Here is a 19451-nt window from a genome sequence, read left to right on the forward strand (position 1 = left end):
CATAGCGTTGATGTGGGAAAAAACCAATAAAACCAACATGAAAGCACCTTGTCCAGGGTGAACATGCAGTAAATGCGAAAAGTCAAATTAAACTGTATTCCCACTAGAATCAAATAATCGTCTTCGTTGATTTACAGTCTACTCCTAGTCATCATAGACTGCTCATATGTAGTCATTCAGTTTCTGCCCCACCAGCTGGTTGTCTCTTATGTGGGAAAGTGAATTCCATTTGGAACCACAATTAATTTCTTTAATTAATCAAATTAACCAGACCTGCCGGCTTGAATCAGTAGCTCATCAGTTTGCATACATTTAAAAGAGGGTTTACTTGGCAGATTAAGCATGTGCTGATTAAACGTGTGCTGTGAAGGACTCCTCAACCCATGTAAAAGAAAATCAGTACAGCCAGGCACAGTTGCTCACACCTGTAATCCCAGCACTTTGGGAGACTGAAGTGGGTGGATCATGAGGTCAGGAGTTCGAGACCAGCCTGGCCAACATGGTGAAACCCCATCTCTACTAAAAATACAAAAATTAGCCGGGCATGGTGGTACGTGCCTGTAATCCCAGCTACTCGGGAGGCTGAGGCAGGAGAATTGCTTGAACCAGGGAGTCTGAGGTTGCAGTGAGCTGAGATTGCGCCATTGCACTGCAGCCTGGGCAACAAGAGCAAAACTCCGTCTCAAAATAAATAAATAAATAAATAAATAAATAAATAAATAGAAAGAAAATCAGTACAAAGCTCTGCCGCAGTAACCTACCCATCTTGTGTCTTGATTCTAATCTGATACTATACTAAGTCAAAACCCCCTTTCATGCTAGTGGAAATTATTAAAGCCACAGAAGCCAGACTGGTATCATTTCTGGAAGTGATGACGTGGGCTCCCCTCCCGACATTCTTGTGGATGACATTTCCACTAAAGGTCTTCCCAGAAATGCTTTAACAGAAGATCTCACTAATTCACTAGTACCCACTTACCCCTAGGCAAGTAACTGGCTATTCCTTAATGGAAAGTACATCTTTCCACTGGAAAGATGGAAAGTTAAACTTACCCATTCCAAGCACAAGCCTTTGTTCAAGAGGAGTTGTAAAGAAATATGCCTTGTGTTTTAGGCTAGTATTATCAGAATGTTAATTTGAAAGTGAAAACCTTTCACGTGAGGAATGTGATTTTTGCAATAAGGCGTTAAGAGTGGTCTTAGGAAGATGATGCATTTCATCTTAATACAAGAGAAAAGAAGTCATGTCTGTATGTGGGAAATTCACCATCTTATTTCCTCTGGGTTTTCCACAGGCCCGTCTGCCTGTAAAATGGATGGCCCCTGAAAGCCTATTTGAAGGGATCTATACCATTAAGAGTGATGTCTGGTCATACGGAATATTACTGTGGGAAATCTTCTCACTTGGTATGTTGGGCAGCTGCTGGCCTCCCTTGACTCTGGGTTTTGCATGCTCTGCTCTCTCGGTGCCCCCCGCCCCTTCCCCCAACACTGATGGGTCTTGTATTGCAGCCTATAAATTTATGTTTATTTGCTGGTGTCCTTCAGCCTGTCTTCCTCACTGGTCTATAACCTGTTTGAGAGCATGAACCGTGACTTCTTTTTCCCAGCTGCAGCCCGTGTGCCTGCAACAGTGTCTGGCACATGGCAGCTCTCAATACATGTTTGTTAATTGAATGAATCAATAAACAAATGAAGAAATGGATGAATGGCTGCAATTGTCTCGTGTTTTCCTCAGGTGTGAATCCTTACCCTGGCATTCCGGTTGATGCTAACTTCTACAAACTGATTCGAAATGGATTTAAAATGGATCAGCCATTTTATGCTACAGAAGAAATGTAAGTTCAAGTCAGACAGTAATTTGGTTGAAATCAGAAATTTACAGTCTGTCTACTTCCAAAGGCATGACCAAAAAAAGTCAAACTCCTTAATGCAAAGTTTATAAGATTCTTTTTTAAAAAAATAGAAGTGAGGTCTTGCTTACCAGGCTGGTCTCAACTCCTGGCTTCAAGCAATCCTCCTGGCTCAGCCTCCCAAAGTGCTGGGATCAGGTGTGAGCCACCACACCCAGCTGTCTGATTCCATTTTAAAAAGAAAAGAAAACGCTTCCTTTTTGTTTTGGGAGTTTCTGAACAAAGCTGAACCTGTCCTGTCCTCAGAGGCACCTGCTTCCAGGTTTTAATTCCTTTGCTTGAGGGCTCCACGAAGGTAATTCGATTCTACCCACTACATCACATTTTTAAAAATGCATTTCTGCCCATCATCTGATTTCTCCTTTCGGATATGAATTCAAAGTCTGGTAGAGAACTTGCCACGAAACAAACATGCTGTAAATAAGTAGCTCCGGAGGAATCAATGGTGCTTCATTATATGGAAAATGATCCATTTGGCTTCATTCAGACTTCTTCATCTTGTTCCTTGTTCTACTGCTTTTACAGATACATTATAATGCAATCCTGCTGGGCTTTTGACTCAAGGAAGCGGCCATCCTTCCCTCATTTGACTTCATTTTTAGGATGTCAGCTGGAGGATGCGGAAGAAGCGGTATGTAGCAGCCAGGACTTTGTAAAGCTTTATAAAGGAAATTGGTAAATTAAAACACTTGTTGCTGACTTCCTATGAACCAAAGGTACCAAGTTCTCATTCTCATCGCAGTTCTTCTTGGTTGCCCTTGCAAAGTTGTGTGGGGTAAAACTTTATTTATTTGTTTATTTATTTATTTATTTGTTGAGACAGGGTCTCACTCTGTGGCCCAGGCTGGAGTGTGTGTGATCATGGCTCACTGCAGCCTCCACCTCCCAAGCTCAAGCAATCCTCCAGCCATAGCCTTCCGAGTCATCAGGACTGCGGGATAGCACCACCATGCCAGGCTTATGTTTTTATTTTTTGTAGAAATAGGGTATCACTGTATTGCCCAGGCTGGTCTTGAACTCCTGGGCTCAAGCAGTTCCCCCACCTCAGCCTCCCAAAGTGCTGGGATCACAGGGTACGAGCTACTGTGCCTGCCCTAAAACATATTTATTGATACGAATGTTTTTAGAAAAAAAAAAACACCTTTCCTGATTTCAGCCAAATGATTAATACATTAAAAGCTCTCAAGTGTTCAGTGCAGTGAAGTAGACAACTAAATAAAACTAAATAAAAAGAATCCCTGGCCTCCAGAAGCCACTAGCCCTTTCTTATGAACCATGAGTGTGCAAAAATCACATGACTCGATCACGCTCTGTGGTAGCATGGAAAGAGCATTGGCCAGGAGTTCTGAGGGTTGAATACCAGCTCTACCACTCTGTCTCCCAATTGTGTCCATTATAGCAAATCACTTTACTTCTCTAAGCGTCAGTGTTCTCACCTGTAAGATGGGTTGTTAAGTTAGATTATCTTTTGAGCTTTGGGAACTTGGAATTTCTTTGCTAACGCTTCCCCCGTCAGCACCACTACCTGGTGTAGTGAAAAGAGCCATCTCCAGATGAAGTAAATAAAGGAGAGAACCTTGAGCTCCTAATACTGAGGTTCACATCTTGGCTCCATCATTTACTTGATAAGTCACTTAATCTTTTGGGGAGTCTCCGCCTCAGTTTCTTTACCTGAAATATGTGATTAACAAATCTCGCCTCACGGAGTTGTGAGACGGGGTAAATCAGGTGATGGATGTGAAAAGAGTTAGCCCGTAGTGGGCACTTAGTATTTACTCAATAAAATATTAGTTAAATATAAATCTGATTTTTAAGTGGATTGTCCGTCCTTCTTTCTAAATTGTTGAGAGTCTGTTTTCAGTTCTGTGTTCTCTATACAGACCTGGGTAGATAGTGTGGACTTTCCTACTGCTGTGATGTTTTTTGAAAATTACATAGAAACTAGGTTATTGTCAGAGAATTAGGTCAAAAGGCTGGAGGAAATGGAAAGCCCCCAACGGACTTATCCTATTGCACAGATGTCTGTAAACTGTTAATGACACTGTAATGTAAACTGAAAGAAGAGTTATAGAATGAAACAGGAAGTGAGCTGGTAAAGAAAGAATATATACGTACATGTATAGCTAGCTATCTATATACTTTTTTTTTGAGACAGGATCTTGCTCTGTCATCCACGCTAGAGTGCAGTGGCATGATCTCAGCTCAGTGCAGCCTCCGCACTTTGGGCTCAAGCAATCCTCCCACCTCAGCCTCCCAAGTAGCTGGGACCACAGGTACACACCACCAGGCCCAGCTATTTTTTTTTTTTTTGTATGTTTGGTAGACATGGGCTCTCACTGTGTTGCCCAGGCTGTTCTCAAACTTTTGAGCTCAAGTGGTCCACCTGCCTCAGCCTCCCAAAGTGCTAGGATTATAGGCATCAGCCACCGTGCCTGGCTAAGAGAGGACTGATTGATGTTACTCGTTGCATAGTTGGGTGTGGATTTGTGGGGAACTTATTTGAGCTGGATGTGAGGACTGAATAGCATCTTGGCTGCTGGAGAGTAGAGGGTGAGTAGGATATTCCAGGATGAGTGAATAACATAAATAAAAGTCCAAAGTTGAAAAAGTAGAGTGGCAAGTAAATTGCTGTGCCTAATATACAGGGAGAATGGGGGAGTAGAGAGGAAAACAAAAATGTAAAGGTCGTGTCGCCAAGATGGAGGCTTCAGGACCACTTGGGTCTTGGTTTGAGCTTCTCCTTTCACGTCCCCATACCCACAGGATGTCCAGATCCCCTTCCCTCTGTTCAGGGGGCCTGTCAGGTATCAGGAACCATTGAATGGCAATGTATCTGTGCATGATTAATCAGCTGAGGGAATCCATGCTTAGGGACAGACAGTTCACCAACCTTTTCTCCCAATTCCTTCCACTCTGTTCCCTGACCCTCTGTGACCAGTGTCAAAAGCACCCAGAGAAAATGGTAGCTCCTTTAAGCAGGTTAGATAACAGGCCCCCACGGCCCATTGCGGTGGGTCACACATGTAATCCCAGCACTTCGGGAGGCTGAGGTGGGCAGATCACTTGAGGTCATGAGTTCCAGACTAGCCTGGCCAACATGGCTAAACCCCATCTCTACTAAAAACAAAACATTAGCCAGGCGTGGTGGCGTGCACCTGTAGTCCCAGCTACCTGGGAGGCTGAGGCAAGAGAATCTCTTGAACCTGGGAGGTGAAGGTTGCAGTGAGCTGAGATGGCACCACCGCACTCCAGCCTGGGTGACACAGTGAGACTCTGTCTCAAAAAAGAAAAAGAAAGAAAAAGAGAAAGAGAGGAAGGAAGGAAGGAAGGAAGGAAGGAGAGAGAAAGAAAGAAAAAAGAAAGAAGGGAGGGAGGGAGGGAGGGAGGGAGGGAGGGAGGGAGGGAGGGAGGGAGGGAGGGAGGGAGGAAGGAAGGAAGGAAGGAAGGAAGGAAGGAAGGAAGGAAGGAAGGAAGGAAGGAAGGAAGGAAGGAAGGAAGGAAGGAAAATGCACCCCTTCTCCAGGTGGGAGGAATCCATAGAGAAGCCCCTTACTCAGGGCTCATGCAGCCTGCCCCAGTCTAAGCCAGTCTGAAGGAGGGGAGCTTGGAGTGGATCTCAGCCATCTTGCCCGCTCTGCTGGGCATTTTTGTTGGTGCAAGGCAGAACCCACACAGCCACGCAGGCAGCCCTGCCCACTCTGCACAATCCTATCTAGTCCCTTGGTTGGAAAACTGGCCTTGTCACCTTCCCCAGGGTGACCTTCCTTGGTACATCTGTGAATGGTTTTGTAGAATCTTCTCTCCTCTCCTCCCCTCTCCTCCCTTCTCTCCTCTCCTCTTTTATTTTATTTTATTTTTTGAGACAGAGTTTCACTCTGTCACCCAGGCTGGAGTGCAGTGGCGTGATCTCAGCTCACTGCAACCTCTACCTCCTGGGTTCAAGTGATTCTCGGGCTTCAGCCTCCCAAGTAGCTGGGACTACAGGCATGTGCCACCACGCCCAGCTGATTTTTGTGTTTTTAGCAGAGATGGGGTTTCACCATATTGTCCAGGCTAGTCTCAAACTCCTGACCTCATGATCTGCTCACCTCAGTCTTCCAAAGTGCTGAGATTACAGGTGTGAGCCACCCCACCCGGCCCTATTTTCTTTTCTTTTTAATTTAGTTTTTTTAGATAGAGTCTCACTCCGTCACCCAGGCTGGAGTGCAGTGGCGTGATCTTAGCTCAAGCAATTCTCGTGCCTCAGCCTCCTGAGTAGCTGGGATTACAGGCACCTACCACCACGCCTGGCTACTGTATCTGTAGTAGAGACGGGTTTTTACCATGTTGGCCAGGCTGGTCTCAAACTCCTGAACTCAAGCGATTTGCCGGCCTCGGCCTCCCAATGTGCTGGGATTACAGGTGTGAGCCACCGTGTCCGGCCAGCGTCTTTGTTTCTGCATCAAGGACTAGGGAAGGAAAAGGGCCCTCAGAGAACCAGGAAAAAGAATGGGAAATACATGGAGAAAACATAGGTTAAGGCTTTTATGTCTAACCTCAGCACCAACGGGGTTAGATCAGGGAGATCACTGATAACATGATTACATGCCTAGGCATTTAGACAGTGGTGAACCGATGAAGATTTTTAGGATGGACGAACATGTCTCAATCTTTAAGAACCAGATAAAATATTCTGTGCTCTGCAAAGCCTCCCCCAATTTCCCTAGTCAGATCTCAGGCTCCTTCTTCTGAATTCCCATGACACGTTCAGCTATAACTCCATGTGAGATTCAAATCCTAGTGTAGGATGACTTTATTTTATGGGTCTCTCTCTGTCATCACTAGACTTCATTAGTGAGGGTAAGTACTATTTCCTGTTCATCTTTACACCCCATGGGGTAGCGCTTGCCCTGTGAGATTAAATAAATGAGTGAAGTCAGCATGAAAGCAAGTTGGAGACCACATCTGTTTGGTTCATCATTATAGAACTTGCTGCTAGCATGATGCTTAGCATGTAGAAGGCGCTCAGCAAACGTTTCTGGAATGAGAAAGAAAAAGAGAGCGTGAAAGGAAGTTTGGAGAAGCGAGACAGAAGATGAGATGTCAGGACTTCAGTTGAGAGGGGCGGCAGCAGCCGGGACGGGCACGCTGAGGGAGCGCACTAGGCAGGGGCCGTGGGCTGATGAAAGGGGGCGCATGCTTGTCCCCTGTTTCAGAAAAGGGGTCTGAACTAACATCACCTCCCCTCTCCTACTTGGCCCCATAAATTATAGGAAATATGGGGGGTTTTTTGTTTGTTTTTTGTTTTTTTTTTTAAAGAGAAGGGAGGCCAAGCGTGGTGGCTGACACTTATAATCCCAGCACTTTGGGAGGCTGAGGCACAAGCATAGATTGAGCTCAGGAGTTCAAGGCCAGTCTGGGCAACATGGTAAAACCCTGTCTCTACAAAAGAATTTAAAAATTAGCCAGGCGTGGTGGTGCCTGCCTGTGGTCCCAGCTGCTAGGGAGGCTGAGGTGGGAGGATCGCTTGAGTCAGAGGGGGGTGGTCACGGCTGCAGTGAGCCATGATCATGCCACTGTTCTCTAACCTGGGTGACAGAGCAAGACTCTGTCTCAACAAAACTAAACTAAACTTAAATAAAGTTGAGGCCATAATTGGCTTTGAAAGTAAGAAAGAGATCTTTTTGTGGACCAGAAACTGTGGAAAATCCCTGAGACAATGAAATCAGTTAAAATTGCACTGCAGAGGGAAAACCCACAACAGAGGATGCCTGGAAAAACAAGTTGAAGGCTAACATAAAGGCAGGAAGTCCTGGGACCCTCCAAAAGTTCTGAAGCGGGAGCAGCCACATGGTGAAATCAACATAAGATTAAATGTGGGTGCTAAAAATGTAAGAATGATATTGGTGAGATAGAAATGTAACATATAACTTCCGGTTCAGTACAGGGGAAAAAATGACTTTAGAAAACATAATCAGTCCAACAAAATGGGGAAGAAAGAAAGAAAGAGAATTCATGGAAATAGAATTAGCTGGATGTGGTGGTGCACACTTGTAGTTCTATCTACTCAGGAGGCTGAGCTGGGAGGATCCCCTGATCCGAGGAAGTCGAGGCTGCAGTGAGCTATAACTGGGCTGCTGCACTCCAGTTGTAGGCAAAGGAGAGAGACCCCATATCTAAAGAATAACATAAATAAATAAAAATTGAAAATACAAAAATAAAACACAAAATGGCAACAATCAGTAAGCCTATTTAGGAAAGAGAATCTCAGAATAAATAAAATTGTTATCATACATTTTTAGTGAATGCCACATTCACTAATCTCGATGCAATGTAATAAAAAGTCACCCAACCAAAAAAGCCCCCAAATTTATATACCAAAATTAAAAATCAGCTGGATGTGGTAGTTCACGCCTGTAATCCTAGCACTTTGGGAGGCCAAGGCAGGTGGATCACCTGAGGTCAGGAGTTCAAGACCAGCCTAGCCAACCTGGTGACACCCCGTCTCTACTAAGAAGACAAAAATTAGTTGGGCATGGTGGCAGGCAGCTATAATCCCAGCTACTTGGGAGGCTGAGGCATGAGAATTGCTTAAAACCAGGTGATAGAGTCTGCAGTGAGCCTAGACTGCACCATTGTACTCCAGCCTGGGTGACAAGTATGAAACTCTGTCTCAAAAAATAAATAAAATAAAAATCATGCTTGTTAAGGAAGCTTTGCTTAAGAAGAAGAAGGGGAAATAGCGAAAAGGAGTAAAAATGGATATTGCCTATTAAAACCTGTAAGAGTTACCCAAATTCGTAATTCTAAATTCATTTATTAGAAAACAAAGAAAAATGAAAATCAATAGCTAACGTTTTTTTCCGTTTTTTTTTTTTTTTTTTTTTTTTTGGAGACCGGTTCTTGCTCTGTCACCCTGGCTGGAATGCAGTGACATGATTATATAACTCACTGCAGCCTCAAACTCCTGGAATCAAGCGATCCTCCCACCACAGCTTCCTGAGTAGCTTTTTAAAAATTCTCTCTTGCAGAGATGGGGATCTTGCTATGCTGTGCAGGCTAGTCTCAAACTGCTGGCCTCAAGCAATCCTCCTGCCTCAACCTCCCAAAGTGCTGGGACTACTGGTGTGAGCCACCACACCTAGTCTGATTAGCCTTTCAATTTAAGAAGCTAGGGGAAAAAACAAACAACAACAAAGAAGAAGGTGGAGAGAGAGAGGAGGAGGAGAATGAACAAAGCAGAAAGAAGGAATTAATAGAGACATAGCCAGATTTAATGAAACAGAGGAAGTAGCAACAACAAAATAATAGTGATGGTCAGGACAACCACAAGTTGTTTCTTTGAACTAATAATGTAATTGCTAACATTTTTTGAGTATTTAATCATACAGTTTACTAATGTATTAGCCATAAAATTAATAACTCTTAATCCTCACATGAATCCCCTGAAGTAGGTTCTATTATTACCCCTTTAGCAGACTAGTAAATTGAGGCCCAGAGAGGTTAAGTAATTTGCCTAAGGTAACATGGTAAATGTCAGACTTAGGATTTGAATACAGTAGTCTGAGTGTAGTCTATGCTGTATATTAATGTTGCATATCAACAAAGTATACAAACATACTACTAAAGCTGCTATCTTTGAGGTGAACAATTAAGAAAAAAAGAAGCCGGGTATGGTGGCTCACGCCTGTAATCCCAGCGCATTGGGAGGCCAAGGCAGATCGCTTGGACTCAGAGGTTTGAGACCAGACTGGGCAACATAATGGGACCCCATCTCTACCAAAAATTTTAAAATTAACCAGGTGTAGTGGCGCACACCATAGTTTTCTAGAAAGAAAAGTGAAGTGTAGGAGGCAGTCTGGACAGTTCACACTAAAACTGTCAAAAAACAAAGATAAAGAAGTAGACAGTAACAAGGGCTGTGGGAAGGGAGCAAATCTATAAAATTTAAATAGAATGCATGATTCTTAAATCATAAAGTTCTTATAAACAAATAATAATAAAAATATATCACCTTTTAAAAAATTCTTTCTTTTAGAGACAGGGTCTTGCTGTGTTGGCCAGGTTGGTCTTGAACTCTTGGCCTCAAGCAATCCTCCCGCCCTGGCCTCCCAAAGTGCTAGGATTGCAGAGGTGAGCCACTGTGCCCAGCCTGTATAGCCTTTTATGTATATAAAAGGCAAAGGAAATAGGCAGGCTATTCAAAATTAAAATCAAATGAACATAAAGTATAGGAAAAAGGTCCAACTTTGCAGATAGTGAAACATATATAGTTAAGGAGATAGAACGTCTCGCTCAGCAAAAGAGAAGAGATGCGAGAGGCTGACATACCCATTGATCAGAAGGCTCTGGAAAATGTAGAGGCACTGTTGATAGGAGTAGAAATAAATACAACCTTTCTGCAGGGCAGCCTGACCTTGTGTATCACAGTTCAAGTGTGCATCTTTTTTGATCCAGCAATTCCACGTCTGCTTATCCCAACATCAGATTACATCGAGTGTGCACTTTTCAGTTTGTTTTGTATAACCAGTGGGTCAAAAGGTTAATTATGACACATCAGTACTATGGAACTCTAGGCTGCCATGAAAAAAAATATGTGGCCATCCTTAGCGAATAATGTAATTATGGGACACAGGCAACATATGAGCAGTATAATAACAATATATTGATAATTCAAAAATAAGGTTCTAAAAGAGAATATACAACCTGAGCCCACAGACACAAAATTGTATGTGCATAGCAAGCTGTCTATAATGGTGGGTACTTGTCATGACTTGTAGCCTTTTTTCTTTTTCTTTTTTTTTTTTTTTTTGAGATGGAGTCTTGCTCTGTCACCCACGCTGGAGTGCAGTGGCACAATCTAGGCTCACTGCAGCCTCCGCCTCCCAGGTTCAAGCAATTCTCCTGCCTTAGCCTCCCAAGTAGCTGGGACTGCAGGCGTGTGCCGCTACACCTGGTTAGTTTTGTATTTTTAGTAGAAACAGGGTTTCTCTGTGTTGGCCAGGCTGGTCCCGAACTCCCAACCTCAGGTGATCCGTCCACCTCAGAATACCAAAGTGTTGGGATTACAGGCGTGAGCCACTGTGCCCAGCCTTCTATACCCCTTTCTTTTTTTCTCAAATTATCTATGTGAATGCATGTTAACTTCATATTTGGGAAAGGAAAGTAAATCTCTTCATTTCAGAAAAAAAAGTTAAAAGTCATGAAACTCCCAAGGGAAAACTCAAGAATCAGTCCCTTGTATTATTAACTCCATAATGAACAGATTTCTGTTTGTGGCCTTTCTCTTTTAGGATTTTTCTGCAGGGCTTTAGGATTTCTAGAGTGACATTTTATATCTAAGAGTAGACTCAATAATGAAATAAAGTATTTGACTATGACTTGATTTCTCCATTAATAAAGGACCAAAATTGCTTTTTTAGTTCTATAGAATACCCTCTGAGACCTATGCATAATAAAAGTACCTGTCTACACGTTTCCTGAGAACATGTACATCTATTATACATCAGTTTAAACATTTTGAAAGTGATGTCTAGGCCGGGTGTAGTGGCTCACACCTGTAATCGCAGCACTTTGGGAGGGCGGCGTGGTGGGGGATCACTTGAGCCCAGGAGTTTGAGACCAGCCTGGGCAACATAGTGAGACCTCGTCTTTACAAAAAAATTAAAAAATTAGCGGGATATGGTGGAGCCTGCCTGTGGTCCCAGCTACTCAGGAGGTTCAGGTGGGAGGATTGCTTAAACCCAGAACATCAAGGCCACGGTGAGCTATGGTTGTGCCACTGCACTCCAGTCTGGGCAACAGAGCGAGACTCTGTCTTAAAGAATAAACAAACAAACAAAAAAGTAATTGTCTATATAGAACAATTGTTTTTATTTAAAGAATTTGTAATATGGGCGCATAACATGTACATCTACATCAGATGGTAATCAGTGTTCTGTCTCTTTCCCACATTCAGATGTATCAGAATGTGGATGGCCGTGTTTCGGAACGTCCTCACATCTACCAAAACAGGCGACCTTTCAGCAGAGAGATGGATTCAGGGCCACTCTCTCCAAAGGCTCAGGTCGAAGATTCATAGAGGAACAATTTAGTTTTGAGGACTTCATCCCTCCACCTATCCCTAACAGGCTGTAGATTACCAAAACAAGATTAATTTCATCACTAAAAGAAAATCTATTATCAACTGCTGCTTCGCCGGACTTTTCTCTAGAAGCTGTCTGCATTTACTCTTGTTTTCAAAGGGACTTTTGTAAAATCAAATCATCCTGTCACAAGGCAGAAGGAGCTGATAATGAACTTTATTGGAGCATCAACCTGCATCCAAGGCCTTCTCAGGCTGGCTTGAGTGAATTGTGTACCTGAAGTACAGTATATTCTTGTAAATATACATAAAACAAAAGCATTTTGCTAAGGAGAAGCTAATATGATTTTTTAAATCTATGTTTTAAAATAATATGTAACTTTTTCAGCTATTTAGTGATATATTTTATGGATGGGAATAAAATTTCTACTACAGAATTGCCCGTTATTGAATTATTTACATGGTATAATTAGGGCAGGTCTTAAGTGGGGTTCATGAACCCCCTGAAATTGTGCACCCATAGCTACCTACACATTCCTTCCAGAGCACACGTGCTTTTACCCCAAGATATGAAGGATGTGTAGGCAGCTATGGCGGTCACAGCCTAAGATTTCTGCAGCAACCAGAGTTGTATGGGGGGAAGTTTATAAGGAATAGGCGTTCTAGCATAAAGAGTCATACATCACCTGCACACTTTGGCGACCTTCCCAGACTCAGGGCCAGTCCGAAGTAACATGGAGGATTAGTATTTTCAATAAAGTTACTCTTGTCCCCACAGTTCCCTTTGTTTTATTTTTATTTATTTGTTTGTTTGTTTGATGTTTTAGTGACAGGGTCTCACCCTGTCCCCCAGGCTGGAGTGGAGTGATGAGATCACAGCTCACTGCAGCCTGAAACTCCTGGCCTCAGCCTCCCTGCAGCCTCACTGCAGCCTGAAACTCCCACCTCAGCCTCCTGAGTGGCTGGGACTACAAGCACATGCCACCACACCCAGCTAATTTTAAAAGTTTTTTGTAGAGAGAGTGTCTTGCTATGTTGCGCAGGCTGGTCACAAATTCTTGGCCTCAAACAGTCCTCTTGCCTCAGCCTCCTAAAGTGCTGGGATTACAGGTGTGAGCCACGGTGACCAGACCCCTTTGTCCTTTGAAGCTTAGCACCCTCCATCCCGTAGGTTTATGAACTTGGCTTGTGCCCGCCCCACCCCGCCCACCTCCGCTTACACGACAGGTGCCACCAAATTCTGCCTCTTCTTTCTCCTCGACCTCCTGTTGCGTGTAGTGGTGAGGACAAGGGCTCTGGAACCTGTCAGCCCAGGTTGGAATTCTCTTTTCACCTGGTCTTAGCTGTGTCACCAGGGGCAAGTAACTCAACTTCTCTAGCCTCAGTTTCCTTTTCTGGAAAATGGGACCACTAATGACATCTCTTTTATAGAGTTGCTGGAAGAATTAGATGAATTAAATATGTAACACATGTAGCTTAGAAATATAGAAATACAGATCATAAACATATACATCATGTAGCTCAATGTCTGGCACCTAAGTGTGACCTAATAGCATCATCTGTGCTTTCCTTTATGGTTTTAATCCTTTACCTAGTACTAGGTCACCATAAACTTCCTTAGATTACCAGTCCTTTTAATGGCAGCAGTGGCCTATCTGGAATGGCCACTGCAAAGATGCTGGCTGCGGTGTGGGAGCCACAGGGGCTGTGCCCTCCATGGGGCTGGCGGGAGCCCCGCCCTCTTTTGAGATGGCAGAGCGGGAGCCCCACCCTCCTGGGAGCAGCTGCCACCAGACTAGTGGTGGCTGCAGACTCAGGCATCCCTGCGCTCCCGGCTGGGGAAGCCCTTCCTGCCCCCACTGCTCACAAGTGTCTGCCCTTGCTGCCTGGCCTCTTCCCACTCCTGGTGGCACTCAGATTTTGCAGCAAAGTTGAGGCTGAGCCCCATGCGCTGTCGCCACCCTGCCAGGTGTGTGTGCACTTACGGTGGCGCTGACATGCCAGCTCCCTGCTGTCTTGGCCCCCTCTGGACTTTGGACACCGACCAGCACAGGAGGGAGGCCAAGCCAGGGCTGAGGATGGCTGGGCATGGGCCTGCAGGTGCCCCTCAGTAGGAACAGCCTGGGCACCGTGGATGATATAATTGATGGTAGCAGGAGGCAGATAGGCTCCTGGGCAGAAGGGGTCAGGTCCCCAATGAAGCCCCACCTTCAAGCCAGGGACTGCCTGACGCATGGGGGCCAAGCTGTCAGTCCCAGGTGGAGTCCCCAGCAGGGAGTGAGAAATTCTGGTGCTTTTTCCGCTGGCCCATGCAACAACAGTCAGCATGTACTTTCTCCTTTCTGAAGCCCATTAACCTCTCCGCTTTCTGCACCCTCCTTCCTGTCCCCTACAACTCAGCCAGACTTGCAGAGACCTCAGGACAACTTGCCTGTGGAAAGGAGCTACCCACTTCGGGTCTCCTGAGAGCTGTTCTGTTGCTCAGTGAAGCTCCTCTCTGCCTTGTTCATCCTCCATGTGTCTGAGTGCCTCATTCTTCCTGGACAGTGGACAAGAACTTCGGACCCACTGAAAGGTGGGACTGAAAGAACTGTACCAACCTGGTGACAAGGGGAGAAGACATGTGGCCCTCCAGGGGACCCAGACCTAGGGGCTCCCCAAGCCAGGGCTGTGACAGCCTCTTTGGGGCTCTGTGGTTCCTGGCGTCTCCAAGCTGCCAGGCCACCGTGTTCCCCTCATCCAGACACGGGTGCCTGCAGCAGAAGCAGCATGTGGTATATCTAGCCCAGCTGTAGCCTCACCCTGAGCTGGCCCCCGTGCCAGTGCCTGGAGCTGCGCACCTGCTGCAGCAGTGAGCGTGCCCGGCCGCACGCAGCGGTCAGACCCTCGGTCACTAACCCACGCAATCCTCCTGGCTCTGCGCCTGGTTTGCCTTTGGCAGGTGTGGGATCTGGGCCCATAGTGCAAGCTGAGCCAGCCTGCTGGGCTGCGTGGGCGGAATAAACCCAGAGGCTGCGAGCAATACTCAGGCAGAAGGCATCGCCAGCCACAAAGGTTTCCAGCTGGCAAAGCAACACCCCAAGGATCCCGTGACTCCTTCCTCACCTAACTCTTCCTCCAGTCTCTCCACCTTTCAGTGTTTTCTCTAAGCCACTGCCAGGCTCATCTTCCTAAGGTACTGATTTGCATATGTTGCTGCCTGCAGGGCTCCCTGGGGTCTAGCAGCTAGTTCCCAGGGTCTAGTAGCAAAAGTCACACTCTCTTCCTAGCACTCTATGCACCCGCAGCCTGGCCTCAGCATTTTCAGCACTGGCTGCCTAGCCTGTCCCTCTAGCGAGTCTGTATATATGTCCCTCTAGCGAGTCTTGAACATTCCCACCTCCAGTTTTCCTTGTTTTCACCCTCCATCTCCTTGGAATGTCAACTTCTACTCTTCCTAGTTATGTCCTTGCTTACTGACCAGACTTCAGCTCTTTCTTCTCCTTAAGGTCTTTGCCAGTTTCCATGCCCATGAGTGATGGCTTCCTGCAGTGAAATGTAAGGGCTTCTGGTCTGTATCTTGAGGTAGAGCCTGCCTACTTTATGCTGTTATTTATCTTCTTAAGTAAATGTCCCGTCTTCTCAACGTGATTTTAAGAAGTTTGAAAGCAGATATGATTTATGCCAAGTTGTATGCTTAACTCTGACTTGGGTATACAGTCAAGATACAATAAGTATACATAGTCAATCACTTTTTTACCTACTCAAGTAAAAATATAAAATATACTTGATATTAAAAATCAAATCATTTTGACCCAGCACAGTGGCTCACGCCTGTAATCCCAGCACTTTGGGAGGCCGAGGCAGGTGGATCATGAGGTCAGGAGTTCAAGACCAGGCGGGCCAAGATGGTGAAACCCCCCTCTCTACTAAAAAATACAAAAATTAGCGGGACGTGGTGGTGGGCACCTGTAACCCCAGCTACTTGGGAGCCTGAGGCAGAGAATTGTTTGAACCCGGGAAACAGAGGTTGCAGTGAGCCGAGATCATGCCACTGCACTCCAGCCTGAGCGACAGAGGGAAACTGTCTCAAAAGAAAAAAAAAAAAATCAAACTTTTAAATTTTTACCTATAATAATAAGTGGAACCTTTTATTTGCACAACCCAAATCCCAAAATACTTCTTCGGGAAAACTACTGATAAAAGTTTGAGGTATGGGATGGATGCTGTGGTTCATGCCCGTAATCTCAGCACTTTGGGAGGCTGAGATGAGAAACTTGAGGCCAAGAATTCAAGACCAGCCTGGGCAATGTGGTGAGAGACCCCATCTCTACAAAAATATAAAAAAAAATTAAAAACTAGCTAGGCGTGGTGGTGTGTATCCGTAGTCCCAGCTACAAGGGAGGCTCTGGTGGGAGGATGGCTGAAAGGAGTTCAAGGCTGTGGTGAGCCATGATCACACCATTGCACTCCAGCCTGGGCTACAGAGTGAGACCCTGTCTCTGAAAAAATAAAAACGTTTGAGGTACATTTCCCCCATCTTCTTGTTAAATATATTTACACGACCGGGCACGGTGGCTCACGCCTCTAATCCCAGCACTTTGGGAGGCCGAGGTGGACGGATTACCTGAGGTCGGGAGTTGGAGACCTGCCTGACTAACATGGAGAAACCCCGTCTCTACTAAAAATACAAAATTAGCCGGGCATGGTGGTGCATGCCTGTAAATTCCAGCTACTCGGGAGGCTGAGGCAGGAGAATCGCTTGAAACCGGGAGGTAGAGATTGTGGTGAGCTGAGATGGAGCCATTGCACTCCAGCCTGGGCAACAAGAGCAAAACTCCATCTCAAACAAACAAATGAACAAACAACAACAACAGCTATATAGGTAGATAGATAGATAGATATATAGATAGATAGATAGATAGATACACTGCACACACGTAGTTACATACACACACACAAATCTTTGTTTTTTGTGTAGATGAAATACACTGGCTATATTGTCAGACGTGCCTTTTGTTCTTTACAATGTGTCAATATTTGCCCAATATGCATATCTGTGAGGCCCTTGTTATGTGCTAGGCGTTGTGCAGGGACCTACATGTGTATTATCTCATTTAATCTTCATAACTACCTTATGAAGAAGGTTCTAAACTTATACCAATTTTTTCCGAGGAAATTGAAACTTGAGCTAATAACTTGCCATCTCCAATCTCCTGTTAACACTTACCTTGAGATGACTGTTGGGTTCTATTATGTGATTTTCTGTATTTCTTTATTTTTATTTCTTAGCTTTTTGTGATTCTCATTTTGTCTCTCTTTCTCATACCTGTCTTTATTTTTTATTGTGATTTAAAAAAACATAAAATGTACCACTCTAACAATTTTTAAGTGTAAATGGAATCATGTTAAGTCACACTGTTGTGAAACAGATCTCCAGAGCTCTTTCCGTCTTGCCAATCTGAAATTCTCGACCCTTTTTTTTTTTTTTTTTTTTTTTTTTTTTGAGACGGAGTCTCGCTCTGTCGCCCAGGCTGGAGTGCAGTGGCGCGATCTCGGCTCACTGCAAGCTCCGCCTCCCGGGTTCACGCCATTCTCCTGCCTCAGCCTCCCGAGTAGCTGGGACTACAGGCGCCCACAACCGCGCCCGGCTAATTTTTTGTATTTTTAGTAGAGACGGGGTTTCACCGTGGTCTCGATCTCCTGACCTTGTGATCCGCCCGCCTCGGCCTCCCAAAGTGCTGGGATTACAGGCGTGAGCCACCGCGCCCGGCTCTCGACCCTTTAAATACTAACTTCTCATTTCCCCGTCCCCTGGTCCCTGGCAACCGCCACTCGACTCTCTGTTTCTGAGTTTGACTGCTTTAGGGACCTCCTATAAATAGAATCATATAATACTTGTTCTTTCATGTCTGGCTTATTGCACTTAGCATAATGTCCTCAAGGTTCATCCATGTTACACGGGTGTCAGAATTTCCTTCCTTTCTGAGGCTGAATATGATTCCATTGTATGTATTTCCCACATTTGATTTATCCATCCATCCTTCCATCAGCATTTGGGTTGTTTCCCCCTCTGGGTTATTATGAATATGCCTCTATGAACATGGTGTGCAAATATCTCTTCAAGATCTTGCTTTAAGATGGGTGCAGAGACTCACGACTGTAATCCCTGCACTTTGGGAGACTGAAGTGAGTGGATCACCTGAGATTAGGAGTTCAAGACCAGCCTGGCTAACATGGTCAAACCCCATCTCTACTGAAAATACAAAAAACTAACCAGGCCTGGTGCCGGACACTTGTAGTCCCACCTACTTGGGAAGCTGAGGCACAAGAATCGCTTGAACCCATGAGGTAGAAGTTGCAGTGAGCCGAGATGGCGCCACTGCTCCCCAGCCTTGGAGACAGGGTGAGACTCCATCTCAAAAAAGAAAAGAACCGGGCATGGTGGCTCACACCTGTAATCCCAGCACTTTGGGAGGCCGAGACGGGCGGATCACGAGGTCAGGAGATCGAGACCATCCAGGCTAACACGGTGAAACCCCGCCTCCACTAAAAATACAAAAAATTAGCCGGGTGTGGTGGTAGGCTCCTGTAGTCCCAGCTACTCAGGAGGCTGAGGCAGGAGAATAGCATGAACCTGTGAGGTGGAGCTTGTAGTGAGCTGAGATCGTGCCACTGCACTCCAGCCTGGGTGACAGAGCAAGACTCCGTCTCAAAAAAAAAAAAAATACCCTGCTTTCAATTCTTTTGGGTAAATCTTCAGACATGAGATTGCTGGATCATAAGGTAGTTCTATTTTAATTTTTTGTTGTATTTGTTATTATTATTAATTTTGACTATTGGTAGAGACAAGGTCTCACCATGTTGCCTAGGCTGATCTCAAACTCCCGGCCTCAAGCAATCCTCCCACCTCAGCCTCCTCAAGTGCTGGGATTACAGGCATGAGCTACCGCACCAGATCCATATTTATTATTTTTAAAGACCCTTATTTCAGTGCTTACGTGTTTTGTCAGCCATCCAGTATCAATTCCCATTTCACAGCAGCAGCGCTGTAATTTGGGATATTATTTCTCCCTAGTGCAACGCAGTTTGTTGGGACTTTACACAGGTAGCTTTGCCTTCTAGCCAAGGAGGGTCCTTGACCCACCCAAGGCTAATCAACTTCCTTTCTTGTTCTGGAACTTTATACCTTGCCTAGATTCAGGCAACGACAAAAAAGAGTTGGAGCTTATTCATACAGTTCCAGTCTTGAAGAGTGGCAAGCAGTTCCCGCTTTCTAGATCCTGGGAGCTGTTATGGTCTCTCTTCTTTCCCCAAGCCTCGTCTCCAGGCTTCCTCTGAGCCACCCAGTGTCATTTTAGTAAATCCTCTTCTGATGTCATGAGCCCAGGTCTGCCTCTGTTGCTTACAATTTGAGAATCTTGGGTTGGGTCCACTTGTGCTGACTCACAGATTCCTTGACAGAATCGAAGTTTCATCTGCTTTACCTTTTTGTT

General features: G+C 45.1%; 1 protein-coding gene across 1 annotated transcript in view; it reads left to right on the forward strand.

Moving 5' to 3' along the window:
- The window catches only part of LOC105490198 (fms related receptor tyrosine kinase 3), a 97070-nt gene extending 84316 nt beyond the window's left edge, over positions 1 to 12754 (forward strand). Inside the window, exons 21-24 of the mRNA XM_011755599.3 lie at positions 1296 to 1407; positions 1739 to 1838; positions 2439 to 2544; positions 11851 to 12754. Coding sequence (XP_011753901.1) covers positions 1296 to 1407; positions 1739 to 1838; positions 2439 to 2544; positions 11851 to 11973 — 441 coding nt within the window. The 3' untranslated portion in view covers positions 11974 to 12754. The remainder of the gene's footprint in view (positions 1 to 1295; positions 1408 to 1738; positions 1839 to 2438; positions 2545 to 11850) is intronic.
- The last annotated feature ends 6697 nt before the right edge of the window (positions 12755 to 19451 follow it).

The sequence above is a fragment of the Macaca nemestrina genome, chromosome 16 (genome assembly GCF_043159975.1).
Source record: "Macaca nemestrina isolate mMacNem1 chromosome 16, mMacNem.hap1, whole genome shotgun sequence".
In the NCBI taxonomy this organism is placed as follows: Eukaryota; Metazoa; Chordata; class Mammalia; order Primates; family Cercopithecidae; genus Macaca; species Macaca nemestrina.